The sequence below is a fragment of the Melanotaenia boesemani genome, chromosome 12 (genome assembly GCF_017639745.1).
Source record: "Melanotaenia boesemani isolate fMelBoe1 chromosome 12, fMelBoe1.pri, whole genome shotgun sequence".
In the NCBI taxonomy this organism is placed as follows: Eukaryota; Metazoa; Chordata; class Actinopteri; order Atheriniformes; family Melanotaeniidae; genus Melanotaenia; species Melanotaenia boesemani.
Genome location: NC_055693.1, coordinates 5,971,537 through 5,990,552, shown reverse-complemented (window position 1 = coordinate 5,990,552; position 19,016 = coordinate 5,971,537). Strand labels below are relative to the sequence as shown.

General features: G+C 40.8%; 1 protein-coding gene across 2 annotated transcripts; it reads left to right on the top strand.

Annotated features, from left to right (window-relative positions):
- The first annotated feature begins 10,096 nt into the window (after positions 1–10,096).
- On the top strand, positions 10,097–16,512 carry esd (esterase D/formylglutathione hydrolase). 2 transcript variants are annotated; one of them, XM_042000910.1, is made up of 9 exons: positions 10,097–10,219; positions 11,036–11,110; positions 11,218–11,306; positions 14,071–14,169; positions 14,250–14,374; positions 14,456–14,575; positions 15,606–15,704; positions 15,820–15,987; positions 16,071–16,512. In XM_042000910.1, the coding sequence occupies exons 2-9, from the start codon at positions 11,043–11,045 to the stop codon at positions 16,149–16,151; spliced, it is 849 nt and encodes a 282-aa protein (XP_041856844.1). In that variant the 5' UTR covers positions 10,097–10,219; positions 11,036–11,042; the 3' UTR covers positions 16,152–16,512. The 2 variants fall into 2 exon arrangements, with proteins under 2 accessions (XP_041856844.1, XP_041856843.1); XM_042000909.1 differs by lacking the exon at positions 10,097–10,219 and adding an exon at positions 10,239–10,318.
- Positions 16,513–19,016: the final 2,504 nt, after the last annotated feature.

The window sequence follows — 19,016 nt, the reverse complement described above, 5'->3', positions numbered from 1 at the left end:
TCACCCACCCTGCAGAGGACAGGATGTGGTGGTCACAGCTCTGTGTGAAAAGGGTCATAAAGTGTTGTATGCTAATGTGTTTCCCTGTTTGAAGTTTGCGAGAACTTTGCTTGCTCTTTTGAAGTGTGATAGCTGCTCAATAAAAAGGGTGCACTGGGGTTGAGACTTCGGAGTTGACACCAGACACTCTCTGAGTGCTGAACCACAGTCTCTCCCCATCGCGATGAAGCTGACTTCACTCTGAGTTCTTTGTGTCTTATTCTATGATGGAAAAATACCCATCATTTTTGGTGCCGTGACCCGGATCCCAACATACCCATTCGTTGACAGGAGGAGGCCTGGACACCGAAACCCGCGCGGGCAGCCATCATCAGGACGGCTGAGAGGAAAGACCTGATGACTGAATTGTCCAACAGGCCGGTGATTTACTTCATGCTCATCCTGCCAGCGGTGGATTGACGGGATCCGTGACTGGGGAGGACACCGAACCCGGAGTGAGTATAAGCAAGAGAGTGACGCTAGGGAAAGAAATAACAGACGCCAGGTTAAACCTGGGAGCAGTCTTTGTTATAACACGCCAGATTAAATCTGGGGCAGTGTTGGTAAAACACGCCAAGTGGTTCCTGGGAGCAGTGCTATAGATGCCAAGTTTTTTCTTGGGAGCAGTCACTTAGTGCGCCAGACTAAGTCTGGGAGCAGCACTATAGAACACGCCAGAAATTTTCTGGGAGCAGTGTAAAAACGCACGCCAGAGAACCCTTGGGAGCAGTGTTAAAGGTAAAGCGTCTGAAAGAAGTCACAGGGACAGAGCCTAGGCAGAAGTGTGTGTGAGTGAGTGACTGTGAGAGTGAGTGCTCGAAGTAGATTTGACTGAAGCATCGCACTGGTGGAAACCTGACGGTGATAACACAAGCCAGTGGTCTGGTGAAGTAGGTCAATTTACCTCTCGAGATTAAGGTCATAATTTCATAACACAACGCAGACCCAATATGGGAAACAGTGAATCTTCAGTCGCCTTAGAGGGAGATGTGAAGTACATGAATCAGAGGAATCCGGATAACGTCAAGTTTCTGGAAAAATGGGTCCCCAAATATGGGGTGACAGGGAAGTTGAAGGTAGATGAGTGGCAGACAGTAGTAGATAAGCTGGAAGCAAGTGTAAGTGGTAAGACTGGTAAGAAGGCAGATAAGAAAAAGAAGGAGCTGGAGTGTGCGCACAGGTGGTTAGAGCAGTCTAAGATTCGCAGGGATAATATTAGAAAGTCTAAAGAAAGAAAGAAGGGCGAAGAGGCTGCTATGGCAGCTTTTGTAAGACCTGGTGATAACGAGACCGGTCCCGTCTACCCAAGGAGACGGGACCAACCTGTTCAGCCCGCACCAGGCCCCTCGGGTGGAGCTGCTTCGGCCACCCAGGGTACTCCCAGAAGAGGCAGACTACCACCTACTCTGACCCCGACCTCGTCCCCGCTTGCATCTCTTACTGCTCCACCAGTAACAGATTCACCTAAACCAGGCCCGACAGCCCCGTTATGTCCGTTGCTGCCACCTGCATATGACTTAAGACCTTCAGATAGTGTGCGCCCACCAGCCAGATACACAGAGACTTTCCCCATGATTCAGGTTGCTAACCCTGAGGCAGCTGACAGACACATGTATGTGTTCAGACCATGGACTCTTGAAGAAGCTGCCAAAGCAGTAGCAGGTGTGACTCCTCCTCGTGAGAATCCTGATGACTGGGTCCAGGACATAACTGACATTATACATTCCTACAGACTGAATGCTCACGAGGCAGGAGAAGCTATGATGTCCTCTTTGGGGAAAGACTGGGGCAGAGTGAGAGGAGATTATACAGGCAGAGATGCGGTAGGAGCAGTTAGCCCCTACCCAGCAGATGGTGACATAACTGGAGCCTATAAAACTCAGCTAGATGCACTTTTTGACCGTGTGCGTGTTGCCTTTAAGAAAATGGCTAATTACAGCCACCTTGCAGCTGTAAAACAGAAGCCAAATGAAGAAGTGGATGATTTCCGCATACGGTTTGAGAAAGAATTCAAAATACACAGAGGCATTCTCTATCAAATCAAATCAAACTTTATTTATATAGCACCTTTCATACATAAAAATAGCAACTCAAGGTGCTTTACAGATAGTAAAATCCCCCAGAACCCCAACCCATTAGCAGCAAGCCCCATCCCTCCCCCCCCCCCCCGCTTCCCATCAAACACACACACACATCACAGAGGATAAAAGCAAGTTAAAAGGACCAAGGAAACGCTGTTGTAAATTCTGGGGTCTAGTGGTGTGGGGAAACACTGAGATAAAACACTGTAAAACCAAATCTAAAACAATCTAAAAACCAACCTGGGTATAAAAGCAATAGTAATATTGCTAAGACCCATAAAATAAGAGAACCCGTGAAATAAGAGAATTAATAGTATAAATAGAAGCTGAATACAGCCTGTGTGTTAAGAATAAAGAAATAAATAAATACAATAGTAATAATAAAAGTAATGATTAAAATGCTAAACTAAAAAAGTGGGTCTTGAGTCTGTTTTTAAAAATATCCACACTAGGTGCTCCCCTCACGTCCTCAGGCAGACTTCCACATACTAGGGCTGTAGAAATAAAAGGAGGACTCGCCGTGGGTTTTTGTTTTTTTGATATGATACTGACGAAAAAGGCCCGTATCAGCAACAGCTTAAAACAGCCCTGTTGGACAAGATGACGTATCAACAGGAAACAGGTTTGCAGATGCAACCGCGAAGCAAGCAGCAGCAGGGCAATTTGGGGTCAATGATCTCTACTCTGCTGAGCAGCAGGGGGTCTTTATTGACCACACGGTGCTGGGTGACATGCAGGAAGCAGCGTCTAAGACAGAGAAACAACTCTGGCTTACTAAAGGAGCAGCTACAAGTCAGAGAACAGGACTTTATGAACTTAATGGTAAACCTGTTCTCCCAAAATCTTTATTTAAAGCAGCAGCATTGGTGACACATGGTGTATGTCATGTGTCAACAGGGGGGATGAGTGACATTATAGAGAAGCAGTTCACAGCCTTTGGATTAAAATCTTACTTAAAAAACTTTTGTAAATCCTGCGTGATCTGTATTAAACATAACCCACAAGGCAACATGAGACCACAGAGGGGCAGGTTCCCTGAACCAAAATATCCTTTTCAGACACGCCACATGGACTTTATTGAACTAAACCAGAGCGGACCACATAAATACTGTCTGGTAATGATTGATGCTTATTCTAAATGGGTTGAAATAGTCCCAGCTAAACATGCTGATGCACTGACTGTGGCAAAAGCAATTTGTAAACACATTATACCTAACCATGGTATTCCAGAAATAATCTATAGTGACAATGGACCACACTTTGTGAACAAACTAATCTCAGACATGGCAGAACACCTCAAAATGACTTTGAAAAATCACTGCGCATACCATCCTCAAAGTGCCGGATTAATAGAACGGACAAACGGGACAGTTAAATCCAGACTGAAAAAGTGTATGGAAGAAACTAAAAAGCCCTGGCCAGAATTTTTGGATTTAGTAAAGCTATACATGAGAATAACCCCTTCTGACAAAGGATTAACTCCTTTTGAGATCATTCATGGCAGACCTTACAGACTACCAGTGTTTTCTAAAGACTTACAGCATGCTAATGATGAAAACACTTTAGCAGATTACATGAGGAAAGTTCTGCAGCAAAAAGATGTAATCAATGCAAGTTTATTGCCCTCCGATTGTATTCCCTTACAGGACCTTCCTGAGCTGGTGAAACCAGGAGACTGGGTCTTCATTAAAGTCATCAAGCGCAAAACCTGGTCCAGCCCACGGTGGGAGGGGCCTTACCAAGTGCTGCTGACAACGCCTACAGCAGTCAAGATAGCGGAAAGACCCAGCTGGATACATCTCAGTCACTGCAAACTTCTGAGTGCAAAGTAAGGCTGCTGTGAGTGGGGGAAGGAGGGCTGTGATTAAAACCCACAGCCTCTGGCTACAAATAGGGATTATCTTTTAGTGATAATTCGTATCAACGCCAGTGAAGAAACCAACGGATCCCATTTCACCTTAAGCGGCACCTTTAACTCAGAAACCAGCACAAATGGAGGATCTGGAGCAGAGACGTAGACCAAGGCGTCACTGCTGCTGGACCTACGCGTGCGCTGTGACTGTAGCATGTCTCACCACCTTGTCCTTTGCATTACTAGTGGACCATGGTGGACTGTGATATTAAGGGTGTGTGCTCCATTCCTATCAGTATTGATTCTGTTTTGCATTCTGATTTCTTGTGTGATTCCATGTCTTAAATCCATGAGTTCTCGAGCAATTTCACATGCTTATGCGCAACAACTTATGTTGTCACGGGAGTATGCTCCACTCCCAGTTGATGCTACAGACAGAGGTCTGTAATGGTCACTGTTATGATGCCTGTATTGAAAATGTGAAGACAAGTGATACAGTCTGATGCTTTGAAAAGTGGACTTGGTTTTATATTTGCATTTCTTCACATATTTTTGATTTATGTTTTGATTTATGTTTAATTTATGCTTGGAATTGATAACTTTAAATGTCAAACAGGAGGGAAATGTTAGAGTAAGCGAAGTTGACAGTTTAAAGTTAACAGTTTAAACTTTCTCCCTTAAGGATGGGTAATGATTTGTTGTCTCACCCACCCTGCAGAGGACAGGATGTGGTGGTCACAGCTCTGTGTGAAAAGGGTCATAAAGTGTTGTATGCTAATGTGTTTCCCTGTTTGAAGTTTGCGAGAACTTTGCTTGCTCTTTTGAAGTGTGATAGCTGCTCAATAAAAAGGGTGCACTGGGGTTGAGACTTCGGAGTTGACACCAGACACTCTCTGAGTGCTGAACCACAGTCTCTCCCCATCGCGATGAAGCTGACTTCACTCTGAGTTCTTTGTGTCTTATTCTATGATGGAAAAATACCCATCAGCTACCACTCTACGCTTTACTAGGCTACCACTCTACACTTTACTAGGCTACCACTCTACACTTTACTAGGCTACCACTCTACGCTTTACTAGGCTACCACTCTACACTTTACTAGGCTACCACTCTACACTTTACTAGGCTACCACTCTACGCTTTACTAGGCTACCACTCTAGGCTTTACTAGGCTATCACCCTATTTGCCAGGCTAACATTGTAATAAACAATCTTTTCATTGTGTTTTGCCTTGAAAATAAAGGTTAAATAAACCTGACCTTTAAATTTTCTACAGGCTGTACCTTTGAGGGGTCGACATTAATTGAAAAGCGCCATAAATGGCCATTTATTCATTTAATCTTGAGATAATTCAATATTGTTAGAATTGATAATCATTTATAGTTAATTTCAAAACAGACTATTCTTGAAAATATTTAATAAAATGTTAAGGTTATTCTCAAATTTTCACTTAAATGTCTCAAAGTTATTCTTGGAATATTACAATTTATGATTTTTTCCCTACATCTTAGCCATAAACTTTATTATTTAAATATAAATACAAACAGATAAATGATGATCAGAAGTAGTACTGCTCATACATGGGCAGCACAGGAAATCTGACAAAGGCTTTTCAGAATAAAGGTCTGCTGCTGCCACCTGATGGGCCAAATGAACGTTAAACAGTAACAGCAAAAAAAAAAAAAAAAAAAAAACAGTCCTGTGTGACAAATTCAGCTTTTAATGGAGTCCTCCAGCGTACATGGCTCCAGGCGTAACCATAATCATGTTGAGAACACAGAGTGTATGAAGATGCAGAGTGAATTTAATCTGTTTTATGGGTTGGGGCAGTGGTGGGCGGAGGTGGGGGTGGTGGACAATTTGAAACGGTCTAATTTTGGAAGCAGCTGCAGAGACAGACAGGACACAAGAACTGGTGTAGTTTGTGTGTGTATTAATAAATAATTTCCTATCCAAATTCTGCTCAGTGGGTGCACTGACGGGTGGAGATTGGAGAGGAAACAGCTGATTATGGAGAGAAATGAAGAAAAGACTGACGAGAAGAGATGGGTGATGTTTAAACAGACCCAGGGGTGAAAGGAAGATAGAAACAGATGAACAAAGGCTTTGTGGCAGACATATACTAGGAAACAAATATGTTGTTCCTCTAAAACACACAGTGCTCACATAAGAGAGAGAGAAATTTAACATCTTTACTTTAATAATCTGGAACACCAAGTGGAAACATTTGCAACTTACATGTTGAATATTTGCATAATCAAGTAAAAAAAAAAAGGTCCATAGAAAAGTAAGTAGAGTAAGTAAGTATAAAAGTATATATATATATATATATATATACCCCTATGACCTGAGTGTGAGATCAACAGCCACCCAGCCTACCCAGGGCATGTAGAGTTTATATATATATATATATATATATATATATATGCAGAGAGAGAGAGAGAGAGAGTGTGTGTGTGTTAGGGAGTAATGGAATACATGTACCGCCATTACTTATTTAGAATACTAATTATGAATAACTGTATTCCGTTAAAGTTGCTATTTTAAATATGGGTATTTAGAATACAGTTACTTTTGTAATACCATTCAATCCATGTGTGTTTTCCACATTTTCCCCCAAAAATAACTTATTTCGTGTACGCTATCCCATAATTTCCAGCAAAACACGGCAGACTCGCTAGTAGCTAGCTAGCGTCACAACAGCACTCACATGCGTGGTCAGGTATGGATTCAGACAAGGAGCTGGAGGGGCTGGAATCACAACCACGGTCGAATCCACCTAAATCAAGTGATGGGAAAATGCATTTACGTCCGGAAATTTAAGCTTTTTTTTTTTTTACATTAAAAAATGAGCAGGGTGAGCATCCTGACGGTGCAGTGTTATCTGTGTCTGCCTGTGAACAACCTACTAGCTGCGTCTAATCTGCAGAAACACCTTAAAATAAGTCATTTTTATTTTCTATATTTGTTGTCTATAGTTTTGCTTTTTGGTGCATTTTGACAGTGCTAAAGGGGCCTTCACATGAAATCTGCTTACCGCCACGTAGGGCCGTTGAGTGGATATGGCGGAGCTCAAGAATACGTTATCTTAGGCTAAGCTAACGTTAGCATTGTATCGGTCTGTGTCAGGTGACGTCACACTCGAGATAGCCGCAGTCGATCGCCACGTTGGTTGCATCCTCTTTGTAAACGACTGTGCGTCGTCTTGGCTGCGTTATAATCTTTGATAAAATGGGAGTCTCGTGTTGTGTGAAAGACTGCCACACTAAGTCACACAATTTAAAAAGGTACTGTTGTTTTAAAATATTTGTTTACCTCCTGTAAATAAATCATCAGAAGGAAGAGTGTTCAAAAATCCACATTTTTAAAAGAAGGCAAAAACACCAGAGATTGAGTAGAATTGACAATTCTTTGTTGAGCCAGTAATAAAAAGCAATACATATCTCTTAAGAGGAGGTCCGTTAGCTTAGCTTCTGGTCCACTAATACACGGAGTGTTGGGACCCTTCGGTTCAGCCAAAAGATACCTAAGTTATCCTCCTCATTTATACTGGTACAATGCATTGTGGCTATGTGCGTGCATGTGGTGCGCATTCATGTGAATGTGTATTTTACAAGGTGTAGCTCCTCCTCCTTCCATGAATTTGATTCCTCCAGGTCCTCCTCCTGGGGTGCGTCAGAGCTGAGGGGAAAAGAAACACTTCTCCCTGTCCTGTTATCTGCCTGTCTCTGTACTGACTGCCTTCTACCTGTTCCCACAGTTTTTACACAAAGGCTGTTCTTTAATAATTTTTCTGAGTTACTGGGAAATTCTGCTCTGCTTGGAGTGAGTAGAAAAGTAAGGGAATATAAAAATATTTACGACAACTCCCTTGCCGGACACCCAGAACAGTTTCAAGGTCCCTTGGTATTTTCTCAGTATTGAACTCAGTAACCCTGTATGAGTTTGTGTCCTGTTTGTGAATGCACTGTCTGTAAGCTGTGTTGTTAGTTAAGCTGTCTGACCTCAGCAACACTATAATAATGTAGCTCTATTAATTAAAAGCAGAGCCTAATGAATGTCACTAGAATCTAAGGATTAAATGTAAATGAGTAAATGAATAAGAATGTTTATAAAAATATTTGCACAAAAGTCAGCCACAACGTTATATTTTTTTCGGTTTCCCACTTCTAAAAGAGGCTTTGGACAGCAGGTTGAGATGTAACTGAGGCATCGGATGGCATGGGTCGCAGCGGTGAGGGAAGGACATCACTTTCACCACCATCTCCCTTCATGCGTGTTTGCTCTCGGCATTTTCATAAAGGCAAGTAGGAGAGTTTTTTGTTGTTGCTGTTGTTTTTATTGTGTAAGTAATGTTAATGAATACACTTTATTTGGCTTTATAAAGTCGCTATATTCACATTGGCTAACTTCACTTGTAAATTACTGGCAAAGAGGGAGGGAAATAGAAATGGATTCATCTGTTTGTGGTTCATCAGTGTTTATTTTATTTAATCATCTTTATATAAAACGTCACAGAGTGAATGATTTTAGAGATACAGGTAAATACCAAGAGTGCTCTAAGAGATCTGATGGGATGTTAACTGGTTGGATTAAGTGGTTAACATTGTGAAATGTAATGGAAGCATCCAATGTTAACTAGTTTTTTAATAACAAATATGTGATTGCAGGTCAACCAGATAAAGAAATGATGGCTGGCTCAGATTGGGCACCATCCCTGCTTCTAGGACACACATCAATTACACCCACAAACGCTGCACACACTGCAAGATGAAGAAGATGGATCAGCTGAGGAAAGAGACACTGCAAGCAGCAGAGATGGAGTCCACCAGGATGCAGACCCTGGAGAGCTACAGACCATGAAGAGGACACCTGATGCTGGAGAGGATGGTGATCAGCTGATCAGAGGAGAAGACATGATGATAAGGGTAATGATGTGTGTGTGTACAGTCAGGCAGTTGGAAGTTTTTTTATATTATTTGTGCAGCAAAAATGTGCTTCTTTTTTTGTACATGACTTAAACATGAATAATAAAGTGTGTCAAAGGCATTTTATAAGTATTTTGACTTTTCATTGCCTCTTAAGCACATAAATAACCAGTGTCAGTTTTGATAATGAAAATTACATTAAATTTTAATTACATTAAAAAATCTTGTGGAGACAAACACTGAATAGAAAACATGATTGTTAACCAGATGAGAAGCTTGACAGTTTTACTTTTTCATAAAAGTTTTTACTGAAATTAGCAGTCAGAATAAACAGTAGCAGCTCAACGGTAAACAGATAAAGTGCGGCGTAAATATATATATATGAACTCTACATCCCTTGAGTAGGCTGGGTGGCTGTTCATCTCACACTCAGGTCTTGAGCGTGAAGGCCCCATGCAGTATCTTAGCTGTTCCTGGGACTGCTCTCTTATAAATGGAGATGTCTGATGGTTCTATAGGGGCCACTTTTCTAGTGTGGAGGACACGGCCTCCAGTGCTCCGATGTCGGCTGGTTCTACTGTTGTCTTTACCTTCCAGGCTTTCTCCAGTTCTTGCTTGAGTCCTTGATGTTTCTCCAGTTTCTTGTGTTCTATTTTCCTGATATTTCCATCATTGGGGATGGCTACATTGATCACTACGGCTTTCCTTTGCTGCTAATCCATGATCACAATGTCTGTTTGGTTGGCCATTTTGTTGGTCTGTATCTGGGAGTCCCACAGGATCTTAGCCCTCTCTTTCTCCATCACCTTAGGAGGTGTTTCCCATTGTGACCTAGGGGTTTCCAGTCCATATTCTGAACGGATGTTTTTATACACTATGCCGGCTACTTGGTTATGGCTTTCTATGTGTTATTTGCCTACTAGTATCTTGCACCCTGCTGTGAGGTGCTGGATTTTTGGAAAATAAAGCATTTCATTTCCCCTTGTTTGAGTGATTTGTTGCATATATTAACTTTGGGTATACTTCAGTATTTATAATACAATATTTTATATCTATTGTACTTGTACAATTGTACCAATTTGACTTTAAATCCATTTTTTTACCGAATAGAAATGATTTTTTTTTAAACACCAGCGCCATCTTGTGTCAGAGTGCATGGAATGCGTCTCAAACCACAAGGGGCGGATCTTCTGACGTCATCACGTTAACCCTGACGTTAGCGGACTCCGGACGCTCTGGACTGACTGCTGCAGCTGCGCAGGGAGGTTAGCGGACCAACGAACTGACTACAATTACCAACAAAACAGTGATTTAAGCAGGTATGCTCCGTAAAATATGCCTTTAGGTTATTTACGTGCTTTATCACAAGCTTTAAAGCATTTTAACTTCAAGCAGACATTAGTGAGTAGCTGTTACCGGTAAGTAACATTCACAGCTAACTTTACTTGCTAATCCCTGCACGCCCCTCCGTATGGTGCAAGCCGGATTCCACACACATTTAGATTAATTACAATTTCCAGCGTTCGTAATATACATGCAAGGTCAGTCAAGTTTTCGACCCTTGTTATTCTTCATTTTGAAAGCTCTTTGTGCTGTTCGGCTTATAGAAAATGTGTCTTGCAGTTTGCTACTGTGATCTATGAGCACCTTGTCGTTAGCATTCTCCATAAGGTAATAATTTACTGGACAGGCTAACTGTTAGGACTGACATGCGACTCTAGTCTACGCTGTTGTGTTTGACCACAGTCAACATTGGTTGTAAATCGAGGGTTAAGAGTTTGTCAGTTACAATCACATTTGCAAGTTGAGCTTGACCGGTTTGCTGCCTCGTATGGAAGAAAAGCTCGAGTAAACTGTTAAAAGGCGGCCTTTTTTATTTATTTATTTAATATCTTGTAATGACAGGGTTGTCAGGGTTCCAGATACAGTTTCAGTAAATAAAAATTGCGGAGGGACCACAAAGACCCCGCAACCAGAAGTCACTTGTACCTGTCTAGACTGATAGAAACTGGGCTTCAGCTGTTCAGGAGCAGCTGGCATTCATATGAAATTTAGGATTTGTTAAATCAGTGTTTAAGCTAAAAGCTACTGAATCCGTTACAGTTAAGACAAATATTGCTGTTGTGTTTCCGCAGGTCAGACATGGCTCTCACACAAGTGTCGTCCAACAAGTGTGCCGGTGGCGTCCAGAAGGTTTTTGAACATGAAAGGTGAGCTACATTTCCACACCTGTGGCCTCACATTCAGCTCAAAGCTCAAGCGTTTCACAGCAAGTACACATAACGATGACATGAATGTGTTTGTGTTTCTTTCACAGCTCCGAGCTGAAGTGTAAAATGAAGTTCGCCATCTATCTGCCTCCCAACGCTGAAACGGACAAATGTCCGGTCATGTACTGGCTCTCCGGTGAGCGTTCAGCTGGTAACGGGGTGTTGTAACCAGGGAGTTAAGGAAAGGGTCACAAACTGTCCAACAGGTTCTGTCTTAGCATGGTTTTATGTTTGTTTTTTTTTATTACACTTAATTATTCCCACGAACAAAACAAATCCAATCAAGTTTTCCTTTGGTGATTCCTCAAACTTGTATTCTTTTCCTCTTTATATAGTTTAAATGGGATTTAAACAGGAGAAAGATTTCCAGGTGATGATGTACGAACGAAAGACTTTAACCAAGAGATATATTATTATTTGATTGAATGATTTAATCTCCATTTATTCAGTGACAGACTGCAGATTAGTCAGCACAAAGCAGTAAAATCTAAACATCCATCCAGGTAAAAGTAACTGCCTGGTTCGCTTTAAGTTAAAGGGAAAAGGCAACATAATAAATATAATAAAAACAGTCATATATCTGGATTACTTGTTAGGCCAAAGCCAATAGGAATGGATAATAAATTAAAAGCAATAAAAAGAAATTCATAAGTTGTTGAAATATTTTACTGGTACTGAAAAATGTTTAAAACAAATACCAGAATATTAATAGATTTTAATATCTACTTCATTGGATATTAAGTTAAGCATAAATACAAATTTTTAATTTAAAAAAATCTTTTTAAATAATCATTTTCTACCCAAATGAAAAATGTACATCTACCAGTTTCACTTTATTGCAACATTATTTTGACTTTGACTGGATTTCATGTCTGAGTGGAGCTCTGTGGCTCCACAGGAATCACACGCCAGGCTTTTCCGCTCACTAATACAGTCATATCTTCAACAGCTATGTTAAACATGATCATGACCAGAGGTGGTGGAGTAGCCACAATTTATATTCAAATAAAAGTACTGTTGCTTTAGAAAAAAATGATTCAAGTACAAGTAAAAAGTAGTCATCTGAATAATTACGCAAGCAAAAGTAAAACAGTACTTAATGAAAGAACTACTCAAGTACTGAGTACTTCCTGAGTGATGTCAGACTTTTTGTTCTTTTAAATGAAATATTAATAAATGAAATGTTGGCCCTGTGATGGACTGGTGACCTGGTGAAAAAAAGAAGGAAAACATAAATGAAGGGATCTAACACATTAATTAAAATACATTTTTTTTTCCATAACATTGTCCTCCGTCTGGCTGTCCTGGTCTTTAATAACAAAATTTTTGAGACAAAAGTAAAGGACACATGAGCAGCGTTTGACTAAACGTCTTGCCGAATAACATTCTGCAACGTGTTTCTGACATGCACTCACCCAGGACGCCCCAATTCATATACTGCACACATATAAAATACAAATAAAACATTTTGCATGACATTTACAAAAAGACCAGCCTTAAAGTGTCTATAGGTGGAGAGACACTATATTGGTATCCCAATTCAAGTACCTTGGAATCATTTTGGACTCAAATTTTACCTTCAAAAAACATGTTAAAAAAGGTTGTCAACACTGTAAAATTTAATCTTCAAAACTTTTAACAAATTAGGCCTTTTATCTCAAATGATGCTGTAAAATCGTACCTTCATTTCATGATTCTGTCTCATATTGAATATTGATTTATAATATGGTCTTTTGTAGGCATCACTGTACTACAACCTTTACAGCAGTTGTATAAAAAAGCCATCAAGGTGTTTGCAAAGAAGCCAAATTCAACTCACCATTGTGAAATTTTAGAGAAATACCATCTTTTAAGTTTTGACCATTTTAAAGGTTTTAAATATGCTTGCCTCATCTATAAATCTCTTCATGGCCTAGCCCCTTCTCCCTTAGGACCAGGTCTGCTTCTAGAGGGGGCTGTGAGGTGCCATTTAGCTACAGGAGAAAACACTTTTTCCGTTACAGGCTGCATGAAGTAGAAAATCTTCCAATAACTGTACAAGAGTGTAGCACTTTTATTGCTTTTAGAAAAGAGCTAAAAAATGGCTCAAAACCAACCAAATGTGTCAACATAGTTTTTATGTAAATAGTGTGTTGTAAGTCTGTTATTGTGTATTTATTGTAAAGGCTATTTGTTATTGTTTATGTTGTTTTTTTTTTTAATGTCTGAGGACTACAGATGGAAAGTAGCTTCTAGCTAAACCTGGCATATTTACAATGTCATGAAAATGTACAAAGTGTTCAGTAATGTGCATTGTCATCATCAAATAAACAAAATAAAACTACAATAAAACACACACACCTAGGCTAAGTAATCAAAGCTTAATATTCTGAATAGAATATCTTTGTTGTCATTGTAACAAGTACAAGATTTAAAAGTGCCATTCAAGTAGTTTCTTCTTCATAACTATACTCTAGTAGAAGTAAAAAGTATGTTGTATTAAAATTACTCTTAAAAGTACAGTTTGTGTAAAAAACTTACTTAAATGTAACGCGTTACTACCCACCTCTGATCATGACAACCACAGTTACCTCAGACTGGTTTTGTTGTCAGCATACAGAGACATCGTGAACCAAAACACAGTTTAAACAAGTAAATCTGAGCTTGAAGAATCATTTTATTGTTCCTCAGTGAGTCTGAAACTGTTTCATTGTAACACCTCCTGATGCTCTTGTACCTCAGCGAGGATGGAAGTGAGATGTGAGGATGAAAGTCTGTTTGTGTCAGGCTGAGACAACAGTGTTTGCAGGCTTTATAAGTCCTGCCACGGCTGTTGTTTTTTCACTCAACACATTTAAAAAGGCTGTGATGAAGCGAGAGGAGAAAGCGCCGTCTGATCAGGTTTTATCGTTTCTCTGCAGGCCTGACGTGCACGGAGCAGAACTTCATCACCAAAGCTGGCAGCCAGCTCGCTGCAGCAGAACACGGCATCATCGTCGTGGCCCCGGACACCAGCCCACGTAAGAACAGCTCAGCTCGAGTGTGCATTTCTGCTCGGGTTGACTCTGTTACGCTCTGACACGCTTCCTCCACCCTTCAGGTGGCTGCAACATTGAAGGTGAAGATGAGAACTGGGACTTCGGCACAGGAGCCGGTTTCTATGTCGACGCCACCCAAGACCCCTGGAAGACGAACTACCGCATGTACTCGTACATCACTGAAGAGGTGCGATGGATTTATGTCCCCTTCCTGCCCCTCAGTTGGACTTTAAGATAATCTTTGCTCATTATTCTTTTTTTTTTTCAGCTCCCAAAACTTATCAACAGCAACTTCCCCACCGATCCAGAGAAGATGTCCATCAGCGGCCACTCCATGGGCGGTCATGGGGCGCTCATCTGTGCTCTGAAGAACCCTGGGAAATACAAGGTGCTGCATGTTTCATGAATTTATTCGTTTGTTTTTTTTTATATCTTATTTAATAAGGAACATTATGCACATTAATGAACATAAGTAAAATGTAAATGTGTGAGTTAGCATTAATGCTAATTTACATCTGCTCATCAATACACACATAAGGTCCAGACATAAAACATAAGGTGCAAACTGGTTGTTGTTAATATTGTATGAAGTGCAGGAGTTACAGTGATTAGCATTTAGCTTTATTAATATAAAACAGACACCATTTAAACACAGCACATACCATTAAATTACGCAGGATAATTATACAAGCAGAGTGGCGCATGTATGACATGTACACTACTCACAAAAAGTTGGGGATAATCAGTTTTCATGTAAAATTTATAGAGAATGTAAAACATTGGTGCTACACTGATATTATATCATGAATGTTGGTTTTAAGTAGAATCATGCAATTATAATTCCTTCATCTGAAACGGTTTATTGGCACATAAGCTAACAGTGGTGGGTAAAACATAAAAGGTCAGTGTCAATAACCTGGTCCCATGATGTCTAAATGTGAAGAGGATGATGAAGACAACTGTTTGTATACAACCAGATGAACCAGAACATTTAGTGGTAGATTCATAGTTCAGACGCTTCTTTTGGTTTTCTTGTGGTTAATCAGACAACAGCATGTTATGCAGTAAATACAGATTGTGTACAACTATAACAGTTGTAAATTCATTCATTGTGCATTCAAAATTTTAATGATAACACTCAAATACAGAAGGAAGGCGGATTTATTCAGCTACATATGTTTAGGTATCTGTTTGCTTCTGGGCATCTATCGTGCTGAGAGCTTGGTTAAAAGCCAGCTTTGGGATTTAAAAGAGGTGTATGTGGTGCATTCTCTTATTCCAGGTGGTAAAGTGTTCCTACTCCTCACTGTCCAGAAGTGTTGTGTCTGTCAGGGACTCACAGACACGACTCGATTGGGACAGAACAAGTTTTTTTATGCTTTTTATGTTCAAGTGCTTACTTCCTGTGTTTCCTGCAGGCTGTGTCTGCGTTCGCCCCCATCTGTAACCCCATGCAGTGTCCCTGGGGTCAGAAAGCCTTCTCAGGGTATCTGGGCTCCGACAGGTCCACATGGGAGGTAAGACCACCACAAAACCCTGAGCTGTTACATGACGGTCTGTAAGAACCTGAAGAACAATGTTTCTTCGTGTTTGAGTAACAGATTGCAATCTTTTTTTTTAAAACTCTTTCAGGCGTATGACGCCACCGTGTTAGCAGCGTCGTACTCCGGCCCTCAGCTGGACATCCTCATCGATCAGGGCCGTGACGACCAGTTCCTGTCGGCCAGCCAGCTGCTGCCAGACAACCTGATCGCCGTCTGCTCCGAGAAGAAAATTCCCGTGGTCTTCAGACTGCAGCCGGTCCGTTCCCGTTGTCTCCACACTGTATTTACATCATTTATTCTGTTTGTGCTGCATGAATTAAAACTCGTTTCCTCCTGCAGGGGTATGACCACAGCTACTTCTTCATCTACTCCTTTATGAACGATCACATCAAACACCACGCCAAGTACCTGAACGCCTGAACTCCAGCCACTTTAACATGAGTCCACCCTGACGCTGCCGCTCTCCCGCCATCAATCTAAACCCGTTTGTTCCTGCAGAATGGAGATGAATAACATCCGATGTTCCCAGGAAAGCAAATTCTGCAGCCGAGTCCAGTCACTGATGTTTGAAGCCTGTGTGCCTTCAGTCTGAACACCTGAAATCCACAAAAACAGACTTTAGTGGAATGTTTTGTATTTCTGGTCACAGCTGCCGTGTTTGTAGAAGCAGGAAGTTTCCAGAGCCCGACGACATCAATATGTGGATTTCTTTGGTTTGGTGCAGTAGAGCTGTCGGTGAAAAGTCCAGTGGATGTTTTCAAATAAAACTCTTTACTGTTAATTTCTGTTTTGTGTTTATTCACTTTGATGAGACTGATGCTGTCGTCATGGCAACAAATGAATAAATAATGAGGGTGGATGCAGTTTTAGTGTTATAGAATACGATTACAATGTTTTCAAGTTTACATATGATAACTACTTAAACAAAATGTTGACTGTAGTGTGATAATTGTGGGATATTTAATCTCAAAACCATTTATTTCTCCCTTTTCCATTTAAAAACTTATTTTTCTTAATATAAAAGTCCTGATCTGCCTTTTTTTTTTGTCTGCTTTTGGATCATAATGATTTGTTTACAAGGAATCTGTGGATCTTTAAAAAGTCTTTAAAATAAAGTCAAAATTATGGCCTTAAATATCTTTAAAAATGACAAGTAATCCTTAAATCCAAAGTCCCAACATCTTACAAAATACCCCACATAAAAAAACACGTAATTTTCCTTGGAAGTATCTAAGGAATTTAGGGAATTTTCTCATTTTTGTATAAGAGATGGGAATCAGCGCAACCGCTCGGTTGTGTGTGGGAGGGAAGCTTTTTCAGGTGTGCACATTAACGGTTCGTACTTGCTAGTGGGAACGTCACTCATGGTCAGCTGTACATTGCACATAAAAAAAAAAACAGACCTGAATAATTTCAGCCTCATCTGGACGTGATGATGGACCTGCTGCTGCTGCGTCTGAAACGGAGGACCATGTGATTCATGGTGTTAATCTTTGCCAATACTGATGTTAGAATATTAAAGTGGTGCTGAAAGGTTCAGTATATATGTTGTGTATTTATGTTCAGTATATATGACTGTTGTGCAATAAGTCATTCACTAGGACACACCAACAAACACAAGAGTCACGTGTTGGGCCTCCTGTCTTACTATGATCTTATTCTACTGTTTCTTGCTCTGTTACGTGCGCTTGTTGGTGCTGAAAATACGTACAATTTTCCAAATTCCTGGTTAAAAATGCTCCAAAACTTCCAAATGGTGGAGATAGAAACCACAACCAGCTGAACCAAAAGACTACAGACCAGTCGCCCTGACATCTCACGTCATGAAAGTCCTGGAGAGACTCTTACTGGCTCACCTCAGCAAGCAGGTGAACACCTTTCAGGACCCATTACAGTTTGCATACCGTAATGGGCTTGGGGTTGAAGATGCAATCATATACCTGCTTCAGAGAGCCCACTCTCATCTGGACCAGTCAGGCAGCACTTTGAGGGTCATGTTCTTTGATTTCTCAAGTGCTTTTAATACGATTCAGCCTGCTCTGCTGTGTGAGAAGCTGCAGAAATTCCAGGTGGATCCCTCCACAACCACCTGGATTTACGACTACCTCACAAACAGACCACAGTTTGTGAGACTGAAAGGTTGTGTGTCTGAGATGGTGGTCAGCTGCACTGGAACACCACAAGGGACTGTACTTTCACCATTTCTATTCACGCTGTACACCTCAGACTTCCAGTACAACTCTGAGTTCTGTCATCTGCAGAAATACTCTGATGACTCAGCAGTTGTTGGGTGTATCAGTGATGGACAAGAAGCAGAGTACAGAGAACTGGTCGGTCAGTTTGTGAAATGGTGCGGTGACAATCATCTCATCTTGAATACCAAGAAAACAAAGGAGATGATTGTTGACTTCAGGAGGAACAAGAACACACATAGAAGTGTTTCCATCATGGGAGAGGAGGTGGAGGTGGTGGAGGAATACAAGTACCTTGGAGTTCAGCTGGACAACAGACTTGAGTGGAAAAGCAACACTGAGTACATTTACAAGAAAGGTCAGAGCAGACTCTACTTCTTAAGGAAGCTGAGATCTTTTAACGTCTGCACCAAAATGTTGCAAATGTTCTACAGGTCTGTTGTTGAAAGTGCAATCAGCTTTGCAGCAATCTGCTGGGGCAGCGGCATCAGAACCAGAGACTTGAAAAGAATTAACAAACTGATCAAGAAAGCCGGTTCTGTGCTTGGAGTAACTCTGGAGCCGCTGGAGTTGATCATCAAAAAAAGAATTCTGTACAAGCTGACGAAGATAATGGAAGATCCTTCACACCCTCTACACAACGCCGTGACGAAACAACAGAGTGTGTTCAGTGGGAGGCTTGTTCAAGTCCGATGCAAGACAGAGAGATACAGAAGATCCTTCCTTCCAGCAGCTATCAGGCTGAAGAACAAAGCCCTTAATTAATTAATGTGATTGTTTTACTAAAAAAAAAAAAAAAAAAAAATTACTACTACTACTACAATATTGAATTTCCCTTTGGGATTAATAAAGTATTTTTCATTCATTCATTCATTCATATTGCTACCAGATTTACCTTACCTTGACAGTTACAGCTCCCTGGTCAATGGACGGTCACACATCACAGGGGGCAGAATTAAAAGCATCAGATCGTAGATCATTTGTTATCAACATTACAGACTTCGTGGTCTGGCGCATTCAGTTTATCAGGCCCCTTGTACAGCTCTCTGTCTAGTAGGGCAGTAACGATTAGTCGACGTTGTCGGCAATAGTC

Excerpts from the sequence above, each read along its gene's own strand:
- esd (XM_042000910.1), top strand. The coding sequence starts at position 11,043 with ATGGCTCTCACACAAGTGTCGTCCAACAAGTGTGCCGGTGGCGTCCAG. Across the intron at positions 11,111-11,217 it reads AAGGTTTTTGAACATGAAAG|CTCCGAGCTGAAGTGTAAAA; the intron begins GTGAGCTACATT and ends TTTCTTTCACAG. Across the intron at positions 14,576-15,605 it reads AGAACCCTGGGAAATACAAG|GCTGTGTCTGCGTTCGCCCC; the intron begins GTGCTGCATGTT and ends TGTTTCCTGCAG.